The sequence below is a fragment of the Rhinoraja longicauda genome, chromosome 10, assembly GCF_053455715.1.
Source record: "Rhinoraja longicauda isolate Sanriku21f chromosome 10, sRhiLon1.1, whole genome shotgun sequence".
NCBI lineage: Eukaryota > Metazoa > Chordata > Chondrichthyes > Rajiformes > Arhynchobatidae > Rhinoraja > Rhinoraja longicauda.
Window position 1 is genome coordinate 26389631 of NC_135962.1, and position 16222 is coordinate 26405852.

General features: G+C 41.2%; 1 protein-coding gene across 1 annotated transcript in view; it reads left to right on the plus strand.

Annotated features, from left to right (window-relative positions):
- LOC144597520 (uncharacterized) overlaps positions 1–16222 on the plus strand; it is an 84577-nt gene that overhangs the window by 53246 nt on the left and 15109 nt on the right. The window contains exons 7-12 of the mRNA XM_078407001.1: positions 719–3209; positions 3264–4896; positions 4960–7488; positions 7552–12021; positions 12085–12932; positions 12987–16175. Of these exons, the coding sequence (XP_078263127.1) occupies positions 719–3209; positions 3264–4896; positions 4960–7488; positions 7552–12021; positions 12085–12932; positions 12987–16175 (15160 nt within the window). The remainder of the gene's footprint in view (positions 1–718; positions 3210–3263; positions 4897–4959; positions 7489–7551; positions 12022–12084; positions 12933–12986; positions 16176–16222) is intronic.

The window sequence follows — 16222 nt, forward strand, 5'->3', positions numbered from 1 at the left end:
GCCAAATCTCCTCAAATTTTTTGAGGAACCTAGAGACATCGACGAGCTTTCTTTGTGATTGCATCAATGCACTAGGCTGAAGTCAGATCTTCAGAGATGTGCATGCCCAGGAACCTCAAGCTATTGACTCTCCACCACAGACCTGCTGATGAATCTTTAGCTTTCCCTTCCAGAAGTCAATAATCAATCTTTGGTCTTGTAAATGTTAAGAAGGCTAAGACAGATTTTTTAGTTTATAGGGGAAATCGAGGGTATGGTTTTGGGTAGGAAGATCGAATACAGGCAAAAGGTCAGAACAAAACAATCATGATTGTACTGAATGCCATTGCAAGCTCAAGGATATTTTGTACCTGCTCCTGTTCCTAAACTCTTGTTTATTTTCCTGGTGTTCTTGAAAACTCTGTGATCAACAATGCTAGGCAAGTCATTAAAAATAACATAAAGGTCTTATGATGCACAAAATAAGCGTTACAATCTTATGAGATATATTGAAGATGCTTCTTTGCTACCAGCTGGTTAAAAGGTTTAGCCCATTTTCTTAAGCCCATCTTAAGTAATTTTAAAGTGCCAGAGCTATAAAAATGTTCTAAAGATCCAGCCTTATAAATAAGCTGTTTCACGTTCAGTACTTTTACTGTGGATACGTGTCTGTCTGCCTCTTCAGCTGGATTTATCCCTCACAAAAAGATAGAAAATAACTGTCCATTTCTTCTCTTAGGGAGCCGACGAAGACTTTTTTATGAAACTCTATGCAAGTAAATCAAATACAAGAGGTATTTCTGATGAATGTAATGCCGAAGAAAGACTACTAATTCAAGAAACCACTCAGAAGGGGAAGACGAAGAAGGCTGAAGTATCCGATGTCAGATTTATCTGGCCCAAGTTTTCAAGTTTCACAAAGTCAAAGTCACATAAACTCAACAGGTCTCAAAGCTTAACAGAACCAGAACAAATTGATCAATATGACATTACCTCAACATGCACAGATATAGAATCCCATTTAAAAACAGTGGAAAACCCTCAAAAAAGGAAAAAAAACAAAAGAAAAATAAAACAACCACATATTGGCACAAGTGCCATAAACATAGGGAAAAAAGAAACTTCTGAAGATGAAAAGCAAGACATCTTGATTGGAATCAAGGATTATGCTGCTGTAGAACAAGACACATTGCAAATAAATACAGATCGTACATCACAAAGGTCAAATGAAACTATAATGATAACTACAAATCAAAGTACCCAAATGCTGGATAAACAAAGTGAACAAATGGAATGCGACAATATTAGCAGTGAATCCAATATCAAAATGCCAAAACTCAAAATAGCTAAATTTATGCTTCCTGGACCAATTCTTACAACACAACACATTGCCACCAAAATACTAGAGGAAAGAGCACATTCTGAATCAATGCTAGAGGATATCTCACAAAAAGAACTGAATATTACAGATGTAAAGACAGATTTTATGTTACCATTACCAAAGCAGCATGATGAAGACAAGAGCAAGCAAGCGACAGACATTTCTATTCAATCATTTGAAACAGAAAACAAGAAAAAGAATATTGAGAGGCAACAGAAAAAAAAGCAATCTAAAATCACCGAACCCAAAGATGAAATCTCTGGAACCGAATCCAAGTCTTCTACAATTGCAATTGATGTCAGTCTAATGAAAATTGATGTTTCACAAACAAGCAAAGATCTTGCAGTGACAACTACAGAGGTAATGACAGGGCCAAGTACAATGGAGAGTGAGCAGAAGAGTGGCCCAGAAGATCAAAACATTATTCGAAATGCTAAGACAGGAACAAAGAAACTTGATGGTGCAATTTCACTTGATGGTGACACTAATCAAGATAACATCAGGGATGGAGAGCTCACGGCAAAAGAACAAGAATGTGTTACAGGTTCAAAACATTTTGGAGAAAAACCAATTAAACAAACAAAGAAAGGAAGTAAAATGCAAAAACCAAAAAGTAGAAAGGCCAAAGTTGATATTTCACTCGCAAAAGCTAATGTAGATGTGAAATTATCAGGAGCGATAAAACCAGGCAAGCTGGAAGCTGAATTTCATGCTGGGAACGAAAATGTGAGTGGTCCTGAAGCAAGCCTTAAAATGCCTCAGATTGAAAAGACATCGAGAGATATTGCACTGCCAAAGGTAGAACTTAAATGGGATATTGATACAGACGTGTCGAAGTCTGAACTTGATGTTGTAGCACCAGATCTCTCAATGGACGTCAAAGCTCCAGCTACTGCCATCCGTGCAACAACAAAAGATATAGAAGTTGACTCAGCCGACCTGAAGATGAAAGGCCAGGACAGTAAGTTCAAAATGACATCAATGAAAATGCCATCATATGCTCTTCCCAAATTCGAAGAACCAGATGTGGATGCAGGACTGAAAAAAACAGATGTGGACATTTCACTCACAAAGACTGATGTGGAAGTACAGGGCAAAATGTCTGATATGGGTGCTCCAGAATGTGAAGTTGACATTGACACATCTGATGTGGATATCGTTGGCAATGAATGGAAAATGAAACTTAAAGGGCCAAAGTTTGGAATTTACGGTACTGATATAAAAGCTCCAAAAATGAGCATTGATGTCAACCTGCCCAAAATTGATATTTCTCTTCCAAAAGCTGATGCAGATGTGAAATTATCAGATGTAAAACCTGGCAAGATAGATGCTGAAATACGAGCGGGTACCATAGATGTTGAGGGTTCTGAAGCAAGAACTAAAATACCAGAGATTACAATGCAATCAATAGATCGTACATTGCCAAACTTGGAAGGAAAATTTGATATTGATGCGAGGCTGTCGTTGACAATGGACAATGATCCAGATATAGGCTTCCAAGCACCAACAATAGATGTTGATTTAGACTCAGCTGCCCTTAAGATGAAAGACCAGGAGAGTAAATTCAAAATGCCATCAAAGAAAATGCCATCATTTGGAGTATTTCTTCCCAAATTCAAAGGTCCAGATGCAGACGCAGGACTGAAAAAACCAGATGAGGACATTTCACTCACAAAGCCAGACGTGGACGTAAAGGGCAAAATGCCTGATGTGGGTGCTCCAGAGTGTGAAGCTGCCATTGACACACCAGACGCGGACATCAAAGGCAAGGGAGGGAAAATGAAACTTCCCAAATTTAAAGGGCCAAAGTTTGGAATTTCTGGTCCTGATATAAAAGCTCCAAAAATAAGTGTTGATGTTAACCTGCCCATACTGGATATTTCTCTCCCAAAAGCTGAGGCAGAAGTGAAGTTACCAGAAGGAGAAATAAAACCAGGCAAGTTGGAAGTTGAATTCTGTGCCGGTACCCTAGATGTGAAAGGTCCAGAAGCAAGTATTAAAATACCAGAGATTACAATGCCATCAATAGATCGTGCAGCGCCAAACGAGGAAGGAAAATCTCATATTGATGCAGGACTGTCAAAGCCTGAATTTGATGTTGCAGCACCAGATCTCTCAATGGACATCAAGGCTCCAGACACTGGCTTCCATGCACCGACAGAAGATGTCGATTTAGACTCAGCTGCTTTAATGATGAAAGACCAGGACACAAAATTCAAAATGCCATCAATGAAAATATCATCATTTGGAATTTCTATTCCCAAATTCAAAGGTCCAGATGTGGATGTAGGACTGAGAAAAACAGATGTGGACATTTCACTCACAAAACCTGATGTGGACGTAAAGGGCAAACTGCCTGATGTGGGTGCTCCAGAGTGTGAAGCTGCCATTGACACACCAGACGTGGACATCAAAGGCAAGGGAGGGAAAATGAAACTTCCCAAATTTAAAGGGCCAAAGTTTGGAATTTCTGGTCCTGATATCAAAGCTCCAAAAATAAGCGTTGATGTTAACCTGCCCAAACTGGATATTTCTCTTCCAAAAGCTGATGCAGATGTGAAATTATCAGATGTACAACCTGGCGAGTTAGAAGCTCAAATCCGAGCGGGTAACATAGATGTCGAGGTTCCTGAAACAAGTATTAAAATGCCACAGATTGGAAAGACATCAATAGATCGTGCACTGCCAAAGGTGGAAGGAAAATTTGAAATTAATGCAGGTCTGTCGAAGCCTGAATTTGATGTTGCAGCACCAGATCTCTCAATGGACATCAAGGCTCCAGACACTGGCCTCCATGCAACAACAATAGATGTAGATTTGGACTCAGCTAGCCTTAAGATGAAAGGCCAGGAGAGTAAATTCAAAATCCCATCAATGAAAATGCCATCATTTGGAGTTTCCCTTCCCAAATTCCAAGGTCCAGATGTGGATGTAGGACTGAGAAAAACAGATGTGGACATTTCACTCACAAAACCTGATGTGGACGTAAAGGGCAAACTGCCTGATGTGGGTGCTCCAGAGTGTGAAGCTGCCATTGACACACCAGACGCGGACATCAAAGGCAAGGGAGGGAAAATGAAACTTCCCAAATTTAAAGGGCCAAAGTTTGGAATTTCTGGTCCTGATATCAAAGCTCCAAAAATAAGCGTTGATGTTAACCTGCCCAAAATGGATATTTCTCTCCCAAAAGCTGATGCGGAAGTGAAGTTACCAGAAGGAGAAATAATACCAGGCAAGTTGGAAGTTGAATTCTGTGCCGTTACCCTAGATGTGAAAGGTCCAGAAGCAAGTATTAAAATACCAGAGATTACAATGCCATCAATAGATCGTGCAGCGCCAAACGAGGAAGGAAAATTTCATATTGATGCAGGACTGTCAAAGCCTGAATTTGATGTTGCAGCACCAGATCTCTCAATGGACATCAAGGCTCCAGACACTGGCTTCCATGCACCAACAATAGATGTAGATTTGGACTCAGCTAACCTTAAGATGAAAGACCAGGACACAAAGTTCAAAATGTCATCAATGAAAATGCCATCATTTGGAATTTCTCTTCACAAATTCAAAGGTCCGGATGTGGATGCAGGACTGAAAAAAACAGATGTGGACATTTCACTCAAAAAAACAGACGTGGACATAAAAGGCAAAATGCCTGATGTGGGTGCTCCAGAGTGTGAAGCTGCCATTGACACACCAGACGCGGACATCAAAGGCAAGGGAGGGAAAATGAAACTTCCCAAATTTAAAGGGCCAAAGTTTGGAATTTCTGGTCCTGATATCAAAGCTCCAAAAATAAGCGTTGATGTTAACCTGCCCAAACTGGATATTTCTCTCCCAAAAGCTGATGCAGATGTGAAATTATCAGATGTAAAATCTGGCAAGTTAGAAGCTGAAATCCAAGCGGGTACCATAGATGTCGAGGTTCCTGAAGCAAGTATTAAAATGCCACAGATTGGAAAGACATCAATAGATCGTGCACTGCCAAACATGGAAGGAAAATTTGAAATTAATGCAGGACTGTCGAAGCCTGAATTTGATGTTGCAGCACCAGATCTCTCAATGGACATCAAGGCTGCGGATACTGGGTTCCATGCACCAACAATAGAAATCGATTTAGACTCAGCTAGCCTTAAGATGAAAGGCCAGGAGAGTAAATTCAAAATGCCATCAATGAAAATGCCATCATTTGGAGTTTCTCTTCCTAAATTCAAAGGTCCAGATGTGGATGTAGGACCGAGAAAAACAGATGTGGACATTTCACTCACAAAACCTGATGTGGACGTAAAGGGCAAACTGCCTGATGTGGGTGCTCCAGAGTGTGAAGCTGCCATTGACACACCAGACGTGGACATCAAAGGCAAGGGAGGGAAAATGAAACTTCCCAAATTTAAAGGGCCAAAGTTTGGAACTTCTGGTCCTGATATCAAAGCTCCAAAAATAAGCGTTGATGTTAACCTGCCCAAACTGGATATTTCTCCCCCAAAAGCTGATGCAGAAGTGAAGTTACCAGAAGGAGAAATAATACCAGGCAAGTTGGAAGTTGAATTCTGTGCCGTTACCCTAGATGTGAAAGGTCCAGAAGCAAGTATTAAAATACCAGAGATTACAATGCCATCAATAGATCGTGCAGCGCCAAAGGAGGAAGGAAAATTTCATATTGATGCAGGACTGTCAAAGCCTGAATTTGATGTTGCATCACCAGATCTCTCAATGGACATCAAGGCTCCAGACACTGGCTTCCATGCACCAACAATAGATGTAGATTTGGATTCAGCTAACCTCAAGATGAAAGACCAGGACACAAAGTTCAAAATGCCATCAATGAAAATGCCATCATTTGGAATTTCTCTTCACAAATTCAAAGGTCCGGATGTGGATGCAGGACTGAAAAAAACAGATGTGGACATTTCACTCACAAAGCCAGATGTGGACATAAAAGGCAAAATGCCTGATGTGGGTGCTCCAGAGTGTGAAGCTGCCATTGACACACCAGACGTGGACATCAAAGGCAAGGGAGGGAAAATGAAACTTCCCAAATTTAAAGGGGCAAAGTTTGGAATTTCTGGTCCTGATATCAAAGCTCCAAAAATAAGCGTTGATGTTAACCTGCCCAAACTGGATATTTCTCTCCCAAAAGCTGATGCAGATGTGAAATTATCAGATGTAAAATCTGGCAAGTTAGAAGCTGAAATCCAAGCGGGTACCATAGATGTCGAGGTTCCTGAAGCAAGTATTAAAATGCCACAGATTGGAAAGACATCAATAGATCGTGCACTGCCAAACATGGAAGGAAAATTTGAAATTAATGCAGGACTGTCGAAGCCTGAATTTGATGTTGCAGCACCAGATCTCTCAATGGACATCAAGGCTGCGGATACTGGGTTCCATGCACCAACAATAGAAATCGATTTAGACTCAGCTAGCCTTAAGATGAAAGGCCAGGAGAGTAAATTCAAAATGCCATCAATGAAAATGCCATCATTTGGAGTTTCTCTTCCTAAATTCAAAGGTCCAGATGTGGATGTAGGACCGAGAAAAACAGATGTGGACATTTCACTCAAAAAAACAGACGTGGACATAAAAGGCAAAATGCCTGATGTGGGTGCTCCAGAGTATGAAGTTGCCATTGACACACCAGACGTGGACATCAAAGGCAAGGGAGGGAAAATGAAACTTCCCAAATTTAAAGGGCCAAAGTTTGGAATTTCTGGTCCTGATATCAAAGCTCCAAAAATAAGCGTTGATGTTAACCTGCCCAAACAGGATATTTCTCTCCCAAAAGCTGATGCAGAAGTGAAGTTACCAGAAGGAGAAATAATACCAGGCAAGTTGGAAGTTGAATTCTGTGCCGTTACCCTAGATGTGAAAGGTCCAGAAGCAAGTATTAAAATACCAGAGATTACAATGCCATCAATAGATCGTGCAGCGCCAAACGAGGAAGGAAAATTTCATATTGATGCAGGACTGTCAAAGCCTGAATTTGATGTTGCATCACCAGATCTCTCAATGGACATCAAGGCTCCAGACACTGGCTTCCATGCACCAACAATAGATGTAGATTTGGATTCAGCTAACCTCAAGATGAAAGACCAGGACACAAAGTTCAAAATGCCATCAATGAAAATGCCATCATTTGGAATTTCTCTTCCCAAATTCAAAGGTCCAGATGTGGATAAAGGACTGAAAAAAACAGATGTGGACATTTCACTCAAAAAAACAGACGTGGACATAAAAGGCAAAATGCCTGATGTGGGTGCTCCAGAGTATGAAGTTGCCATTGACACACCAGACGTGGACATCAAAGGCAAGGGAGGGAAAATGAAACTTCCCAAATTTAAAGGGCCAAAGTTTGGAATTTCTGGTCCTGATATCAAAGCTCCAAAAATAAGCGTTGATGTTAACCTGCCCAAACAGGATATTTCTCTCCCAAAAGCTGATGCAGAAGTGAAGTTACCAGAAGGAGAAATAATACCAGGCAAGTTGGAAGTTGAATTCTGTGCCGTTACCCTAGATGTGAAAGATCCAGAAGCAAGTATTAAAATACCAGAGATTACAATGCCATCAATAGATCGTGCAGCGCCAAAGGAGGAAGGAAAATTTCATATTGATGCAGGACTGTCAAAGCCTGAATTAGATGTTGCATCACCAGATCTCTCAATGGACATCAAGGCTCCAGACACTGGCTTCCATGCACCAACAATAGATGTAGATTTGGATTCAGCTAACCTCAAGATGAAAGACCAGGACACAAAGTTCAAAATGCCATCAATGAAAATGCCATCATTTGGAATTTCTCTTCACAAATTCAAAGGTCCGGATGTGGATGCAGGACTGAAAAAAACAGATGTGGACATTTCACTCACAAAGCCAGATGTGGACATAAAAGGCAAAATGCCTGATGTGGGTGCTCCAGAGTGTGAAGCTGCCATTGACACACCAGACGTGGACATCAAAGGCAAGGGAGGGAAAATGAAACTTCCCAAATTTAAAGGGGCAAAGTTTGGAATTTCTGGTCCTGATATCAAAGCTCCAAAAATAAGCGTTGATGTTAACCTGCCCAAACTGGATATTTCTCTCCCAAAAGCTGATGCAGATGTGAAATTATCAGATGTAAAATCTGGCAAGTTAGAAGCTGAAATCCAAGCGGGTACCATAGATGTCGAGGTTCCTGATGCAAGTATTAAAATGCCACAGATTGGAAAGACATCAATAGATCGTGCACTGCCAAACATGGAAGGAAAATTTGAAATTAATGCAGGACTGTCGAAGCCTGAATTTGATGTTGCAGCACCAGATCTCTCAATGGACATCAAGGCTGCGGATACTGGGTTCCATGCACCAACAATAGAAATCGATTTAGACTCAGCTAGCCTTAAGATGAAAGGCCAGGAGAGTAAATTCAAAATGCCATCAATGAAAATGCCATCATTTGGAGTTTCTCTTCCTAAATTCAAAGGTCCAGATGTGGATGTAGGACCGAGAAAAACAGATGTGGACATTTCACTCAAAAAAACAGACGTGGACATAAAAGGCAAAATGCCTGATGTGGGTGCTCCAGAGTATGAAGTTGCCATTGACACACCAGACGTGGACATCAAAGGCAAGGGAGGGAAAATGAAACTTCCCAAATTTAAAGGGCCAAAGTTTGGAATTTCTGGTCCTGATATCAAAGCTCCAAAAATAAGCGTTGATGTTAACCTGCCCAAACAGGATATTTCTCTCCCAAAAGCTGATGCAGAAGTGAAGTTACCAGAAGGAGAAATAATACCAGGCAAGTTGGAAGTTGAATTCTGTGCCGTTACCCTAGATGTGAAAGGTCCAGAAGCAAGTATTAAAATACCAGAGATTACAATGCCATCAATAGATCGTGCAGCGCCAAACGAGGAAGGAAAATTTCATATTGATGCAGGACTGTCAAAGCCTGAATTTGATGTTGCATCACCAGATCTCTCAATGGACATCAAGGCTCCAGACACTGGCTTCCATGCACCAACAATAGATGTAGATTTGGATTCAGCTAACCTCAAGATGAAAGACCAGGACACAAAGTTCAAAATGCCATCAATGAAAATGCCATCATTTGGAATTTCTCTTCCCAAATTCAAAGGTCCAGATGTGGATAAAGGACTGAAAAAAACAGATGTGGACATTTCACTCAAAAAAACAGACGTGGACATAAAAGGCAAAATGCCTGATGTGGGTGCTCCAGAGTGTGAAGCTGCCATTGACACACCAGACGCGGACATCAAAGGCAAGGGAGGGAAAATGAAACTTCCCAAATTTAAAGGGCCAAAGTTTGGAATTTCTGGTCCTGATATCAAAGCTCCAAAAATAAGCGTTGATGTTAACCTGCCCAAACTGGATATTTCTCTCCCAAAAGCTGATGCAGATGTGAAATTATCAGATGTAAAATCTGGCAAGTTAGAAGCTGAAATCCAAGCGGGTACCATAGATGTCGAGGTTCCTGATGCAAGTATTAAAATGCCACAGATTGGAAAGACATCAATAGATCGTGCACTGCCAAACATGGAAGGAAAATTTGAAATTAATGCAGGACTGTCGAAGCCTGAATTTGATGTTGCAGCACCAGATCTCTCAATGGACATCAAGGCTGCGGATACTGGGTTCCATGCACCAACAATAGAAATCGATTTAGACTCAGCTAGCCTTAAGATGAAAGGCCAGGAGAGTAAATTCAAAATGCCATCAATGAAAATGCCATCATTTGGAGTTTCTCTTCCTAAATTCAAAGGTCCAGATGTGGATGTAGGACCGAGAAAAACAGATGTGGACATTTCACTCACAAAACCTGATGTGGACGTAAAGGGCAAACTGCCTGATGTGGGTGCTCCAGAGTGTGAAGCTGCCATTGACACACCAGACGTGGACATCAAAGGCAAGGGAGGGAAAATGAAACTTCCCAAATTTAAAGGGCCAAAGTTTGGAATTTCTGGTCCTGATATCAAAGCTCCAAAAATAAGCGTTGATGTTAACCTGCCCAAACTGGATATTTCTCTCCCAAAAGCTGATGCAGATGTGAAATTGTCAGAAGTAAAACCTGGCGAGTTAGAAGGAGAAATCCAAATGGGTACCATAGATGTTGAGGGTCCTGAAGCAAGTATTAAAATGCCACAGATTGGAAAGACATCAATAGATCGTGCACTGCCAAACATGGAAGGAAAATTTGAAATTAATGCAGGACTGTCGAAGCCTGAATTTGATGTTGCAGCACCAGATCTCTCAATGGGCATCAAGGCTCCAGACACTGGCTTCCATGCATCAACAATAGATGTAGATTTGGACTCAGCTAACATCAAGATGAAAGACCAGGACACAAAGTTCAAAATGCCATCAATGAAAATGCCATCATTTGGAATTTCTCTTCCCAAATTCAAAGGTCCAGATGTGGATAAAGTACTGAAAAAATCAGATGTGGACATTTCATTCGCAAAACCTGACATGGAAGTAAAGGGCAAACTGCCTGATGTGGGTGCTCCAGAGTGTGAAGCTGCCATTGACACACCAGACGTGGACATCAAAGGCAAGGGAGGGAAAATGAAACTTCCCAAACTTAAAGGGCCAAAGTTTGGAATTTCTAGTCATGATATAAAAGCTCCAAAAATAAGCGTTGATGTTAACCTGCCCAAACTGGATATTTCTCTCCCAAAAGCTGATGCAGAAGTGAAGTTACCAGAAGGAGAAATAAAACCAGGCAAGTTGGAAGTTGAATTCTGTGCCGGTACCCTAGATGTGAAAGGTCCAGAAGCAAGTATTAAAATACCAGAGATTACAATGCCATCAATAGATCGTGCAGCGCCAAACGAGGAAGGGAAATTTCATATTGATGCAGGACTGTCAAAGCCTGAATTTGATGTTGCAGCACCAGATCTCTCAATGGACATCAAGGCTCCAGACACTGGCTTCCATGCACCAACAATTGATATAGATTTGGACTCAGCGAACCTTAAGATGAAAGACCAGGAAACAAAGTACAAAATGCCATCATTGAAAATGCCATCATTTGGAGTTTCTCTTCCTAAATTCAAAGGTCCAGATGTGGATATAGGATTGAGAAAAACAGATGTGGACATTTCACTCACAAAACCTGACATGGACGTAAAGGGCAAACTGCCTGATGTGGGTGCTCCAGAGTGTGAAGCTGACATTGACACACCAGACGCGGACATCAAAGGCAAGGGAGGGAAAATTAAACTTCCCAAATTTAAAGGGCCAAAGTTTGGAATTTCTGGTCCTGATATCAAAGCTCCAAAAATAAGCATTGATGTTAACCTGCCCAAACTGGATATTTCTCTCCCAAAAGCTGATGCAGATGTGAAATTATCAGATGTAAAACCTGGCGAGTTAGAAGCTGAAATCCGAGTGGGTACCATAGATGTCGAGGTTCCTGAAGCAAGTATTAAAATGCCACAGATTGGAAAGACATCAATAGATCGTGCACTGCCAAAGGTGGAAGGAAAATTTGAAATTAATGCAGGATTGTCGAAGCCTGAATTTGATGTTGCAGCACCAGATCTCTCAATGGACATCAAGGCTGCGGATACTGGGTTCCATGCACCAACAATAAATGTAAATTTAGACTCAGCTAGCCTTAAGATGAAAGGCCAGGAGAGTAAATTCAAAATGCCATCAATGAAAATGCCATCATTTGGAGTTTCTCTTCCTAAATTCAAAGGTCCAGATGTGGATGTAGGACCGAGAAAAACAGATGTGGACATTTCACTCAAAAAAACAGACGTGGACATAAAAGGCAAAATGCCTGATGTGGGTGCTCCAGAGTATGAAGTTGCCATTGACACACCAGACGTGGACATCAAAGGCAAGGGAGGGAAAATGAAACTTCCCAAATTTAAAGGGCCAAAGTTTGGAATTTCTGGTCCTGATATCAAAGCTCCAAAAATAAGCGTTGATGTTAACCTGCCCAAACAGGATATTTCTCTCCCAAAAGCTGATGCAGAAGTGAAGTTACCAGAAGGAGAAATAATACCAGGCAAGTTGGAAGTTGAATTCTGTGCCGTTACCCTAGATGTGAAAGGTCCAGAAGCAAGTATTAAAATACCAGAGATTACAATGCCATCAATAGATCGTGCAGCGCCAAACGAGGAAGGAAAATTTCATATTGATGCAGGACTGTCAAAGCCTGAATTTGATGTTGCATCACCAGATCTCTCAATGGACATCAAGGCTCCAGACACTGGCTTCCATGCACCAACAATAGATGTAGATTTGGATTCAGCTAACCTCAAGATGAAAGACCAGGACACAAAGTTCAAAATGCCATCAATGAAAATGCCATCATTTGGAATTTCTCTTCCCAAATTCAAAGGTCCAGATGTGGATAAAGGACTGAAAAAAACAGATGTGGACATTTCACTCAAAAAAACAGACGTGGACATAAAAGGCAAAATGCCTGATGTGGGTGCTCCAGAGTATGAAGTTGCCATTGACACACCAGACGTGGACATCAAAGGCAAGGGAGGGAAAATGAAACTTCCCAAATTTAAAGGGCCAAAGTTTGGAATTTCTGGTCCTGATATCAAAGCTCCAAAAATAAGCGTTGATGTTAACCTGCCCAAACAGGATATTTCTCTCCCAAAAGCTGATGCAGAAGTGAAGTTACCAGAAGGAGAAATAATACCAGGCAAGTTGGAAGTTGAATTCTGTGCCGTTACCCTAGATGTGAAAGATCCAGAAGCAAGTATTAAAATACCAGAGATTACAATGCCATCAATAGATCGTGCAGCGCCAAAGGAGGAAGGAAAATTTCATATTGATGCAGGACTGTCAAAGCCTGAATTAGATGTTGCATCACCAGATCTCTCAATGGACATCAAGGCTCCAGACACTGGCTTCCATGCACCAACAATAGATGTAGATTTGGATTCAGCTAACCTCAAGATGAAAGACCAGGACACAAAGTTCAAAATGCCATCAATGAAAATGCCATCATTTGGAATTTCTCTTCCCAAATTCAAAGGTCCAGATGTGGATAAAGGACTGAAAAAAACAGATGTGGACATTTCACTCAAAAAAACAGACGTGGACATAAAAGGCAAAATGCCTGATGTGGGTGCTCCAGAGTGTGAAGCTGCCATTGACACACCAGACGCGGACATCAAAGGCAAGGGAGGGAAAATGAAACTTCCCAAATTTAAAGGGCCAAAGTTTGGAATTTCTGGTCCTGATATCAAAGCTCCAAAAATAAGCGTTGATGTTAACCTGCCCAAACTGGATATTTCTCTCCCAAAAGCTGATGCAGATGTGAAATTATCAGATGTAGAACCTGGCGAGTTAGAAGCTGAAATCCGAGTGGGTACCATAGATGTCGAGGTTCCTGAAGCAAGTATTAAAATGCCACTGATTGGAAAGACATCAATAGATCGTGCACTGCCAAAGGTGGAAGGAAAATTTGAAATTAATGCAGGATTGTCGAAGCCTGAATTTGATGTTGCAGCACCAGATCTCTCAATGGACATCAAGGCTGCGGATACTGGGTTCCATGCACCAACAATAGATGTAGATTTAGACTCAGCTAGCCTTAAGATGAAAGGCCAGGAGAGTAAATTCAAAATGCCATCAATGAAAATGCCATCATTTGGAGTTTCTCTTCCTAAATTCAAAGGTCCAGATGTGGATGTAGGACCGAGAAAAACAGATGTGGACATTTCACTCACAAAACCTGATGTGGACGTAAAGGGCAAACTGCCTGATGTGGGTGCTCCAGAGTGTGAAGCTGCCATTGACACACCAGACGTGGACATCAAAGGCAAGGGAGGGAAAATGAAACTTCCCAAATTTAAAGGGACAAAGTTTGGAATTTCTGGTCCTGATATCAAAGCTCCAAAAATAAGCGTTGATGTTAACCTGCCCAAACTGGATATTTCTCTCCCAAAAGCTGATGCAGAAGTGAAGTTACCAGAAGGAGAAATAATACCAGGCAAGTTGGAAGTTGAATTCTGTGCCGTTACCCTAGATGTGAAAGGTCCAGAAGCAAGTATTAAAATACCAGAGATTACAATGCCATCAATAGATCGTGCAGCGCCAAACGAGGAAGGAAAATTTCATATTGATGCAGGACTGTCAAAGCCTGAATTTGATGTTGCATCACCAGATCTCTCAATGGACATCAAGGCTCCAGACACTGGCTTCCATGCACCAACAATAGATGTAGATTTGGACTCAGCTAACCTTAAGATGAAAGACCAGGACACAAAGTTCAAAATGTCATCAATGAAAATGCCATCATTTGGAATTTCTCTTCCCAAATTCAAAGGTCCAGATGTGGATAAAGGACTGAAAAAAACAGATGTGGACATTTCACTCAAAAAAACAGACGTGGACATAAAAGGCAAAATGCCTGATGTGGGTGCTCCAGAGTATGAAGTTGCCATTGACACACCAGACGTGGACATCAAAGGCAAGGGAGGGAAAATGAAACTTCCCAAATTTAAAGGGCCAAAGTTTGGAATTTCTGGTCCTGATATCAAAGCTCCAAAAATAAGCATTGATGTTAACCTGCCCAAACTGGATATTTCTCTCCCAAAAGCTGATGCAGATGTGAAATTATCAGATGTAAAACCTGGCGAGTTAGAAGCTGAAATCCGAGTGGGTACCATAGATGTCGAGGTTCCTGAAGCAAGTATTAAAATGCCACAGATTGGAAAGACATCAATAGATCGTGCACTGCCAAAGGTGGAAGGAAAATTTGAAATTAATGCAGGATTGTCGAAGCCTGAATTTGATGTTGCAGCACCAGATCTCTCAATGGACATCAAGGCTGCGGATACTGGGTTCCATGCACCAACAATAAATGTAAATTTAGACTCAGCTAGCCTTAAGATGAAAGGCCAGGAGAGTAAATTCAAAATGCCATCAATGAAAATGCCATCATTTGGAGTTTCTCTTCCTAAATTCAAAGGTCCAGATGTGGATGTAGGACCGAGAAAAACAGATGTGGACATTTCACTCAAAAAAACAGACGTGGACATAAAAGGCAAAATGCCTGATGTGGGTGCTCCAGAGTATGAAGTTGCCATTGACACACCAGACGTGGACATCAAAGGCAAGGGAGGGAAAATGAAACTTCCCAAATTTAAAGGGCCAAAGTTTGGAATTTCTGGTCCTGATATCAAAGCTCCAAAAATAAGCGTTGATGTTAACCTGCCCAAACAGGATATTTCTCTCCCAAAAGCTGATGCAGAAGTGAAGTTACCAGAAGGAGAAATAATACCAGGCAAGTTGGAAGTTGAATTCTGTGCCGTTACCCTAGATGTGAAAGGTCCAGAAGCAAGTATTAAAATACCAGAGATTACAATGCCATCAATAGATCGTGCAGCGCCAAACGAGGAAGGAAAATTTCATATTGATGCAGGACTGTCAAAGCCTGAATTTGATGTTGCATCACCAGATCTCTCAATGGACATCAAGGCTCCAGACACTGGCTTCCATGCACCAACAATAGATGTAGATTTGGATTCAGCTAACCTCAAGATGAAAGACCAGGACACAAAGTTCAAAATGCCATCAATGAAAATGCCATCATTTGGAATTTCTCTTCCCAAATTCAAAGGTCCAGATGTGGATAAAGGACTGAAAAAAACAGATGTGGACATTTCACTCAAAAAAACAGACGTGGACATAAAAGGCAAAATGCCTGATGTGGGTGCTCCAGAGTATGAAGTTGCCATTGACACACCAGACGTGGACATCAAAGGCAAGGGAGGGAAAATGAAACTTCCCAAATTTAAAGGGCCAAAGTTTGGAATTTCTGGTCCTGATATCAAAGCTCCAAAAATAAGCGTTGATGTTAACCTGCCCAAACAGGATATTTCTCTCCCAAAAGCT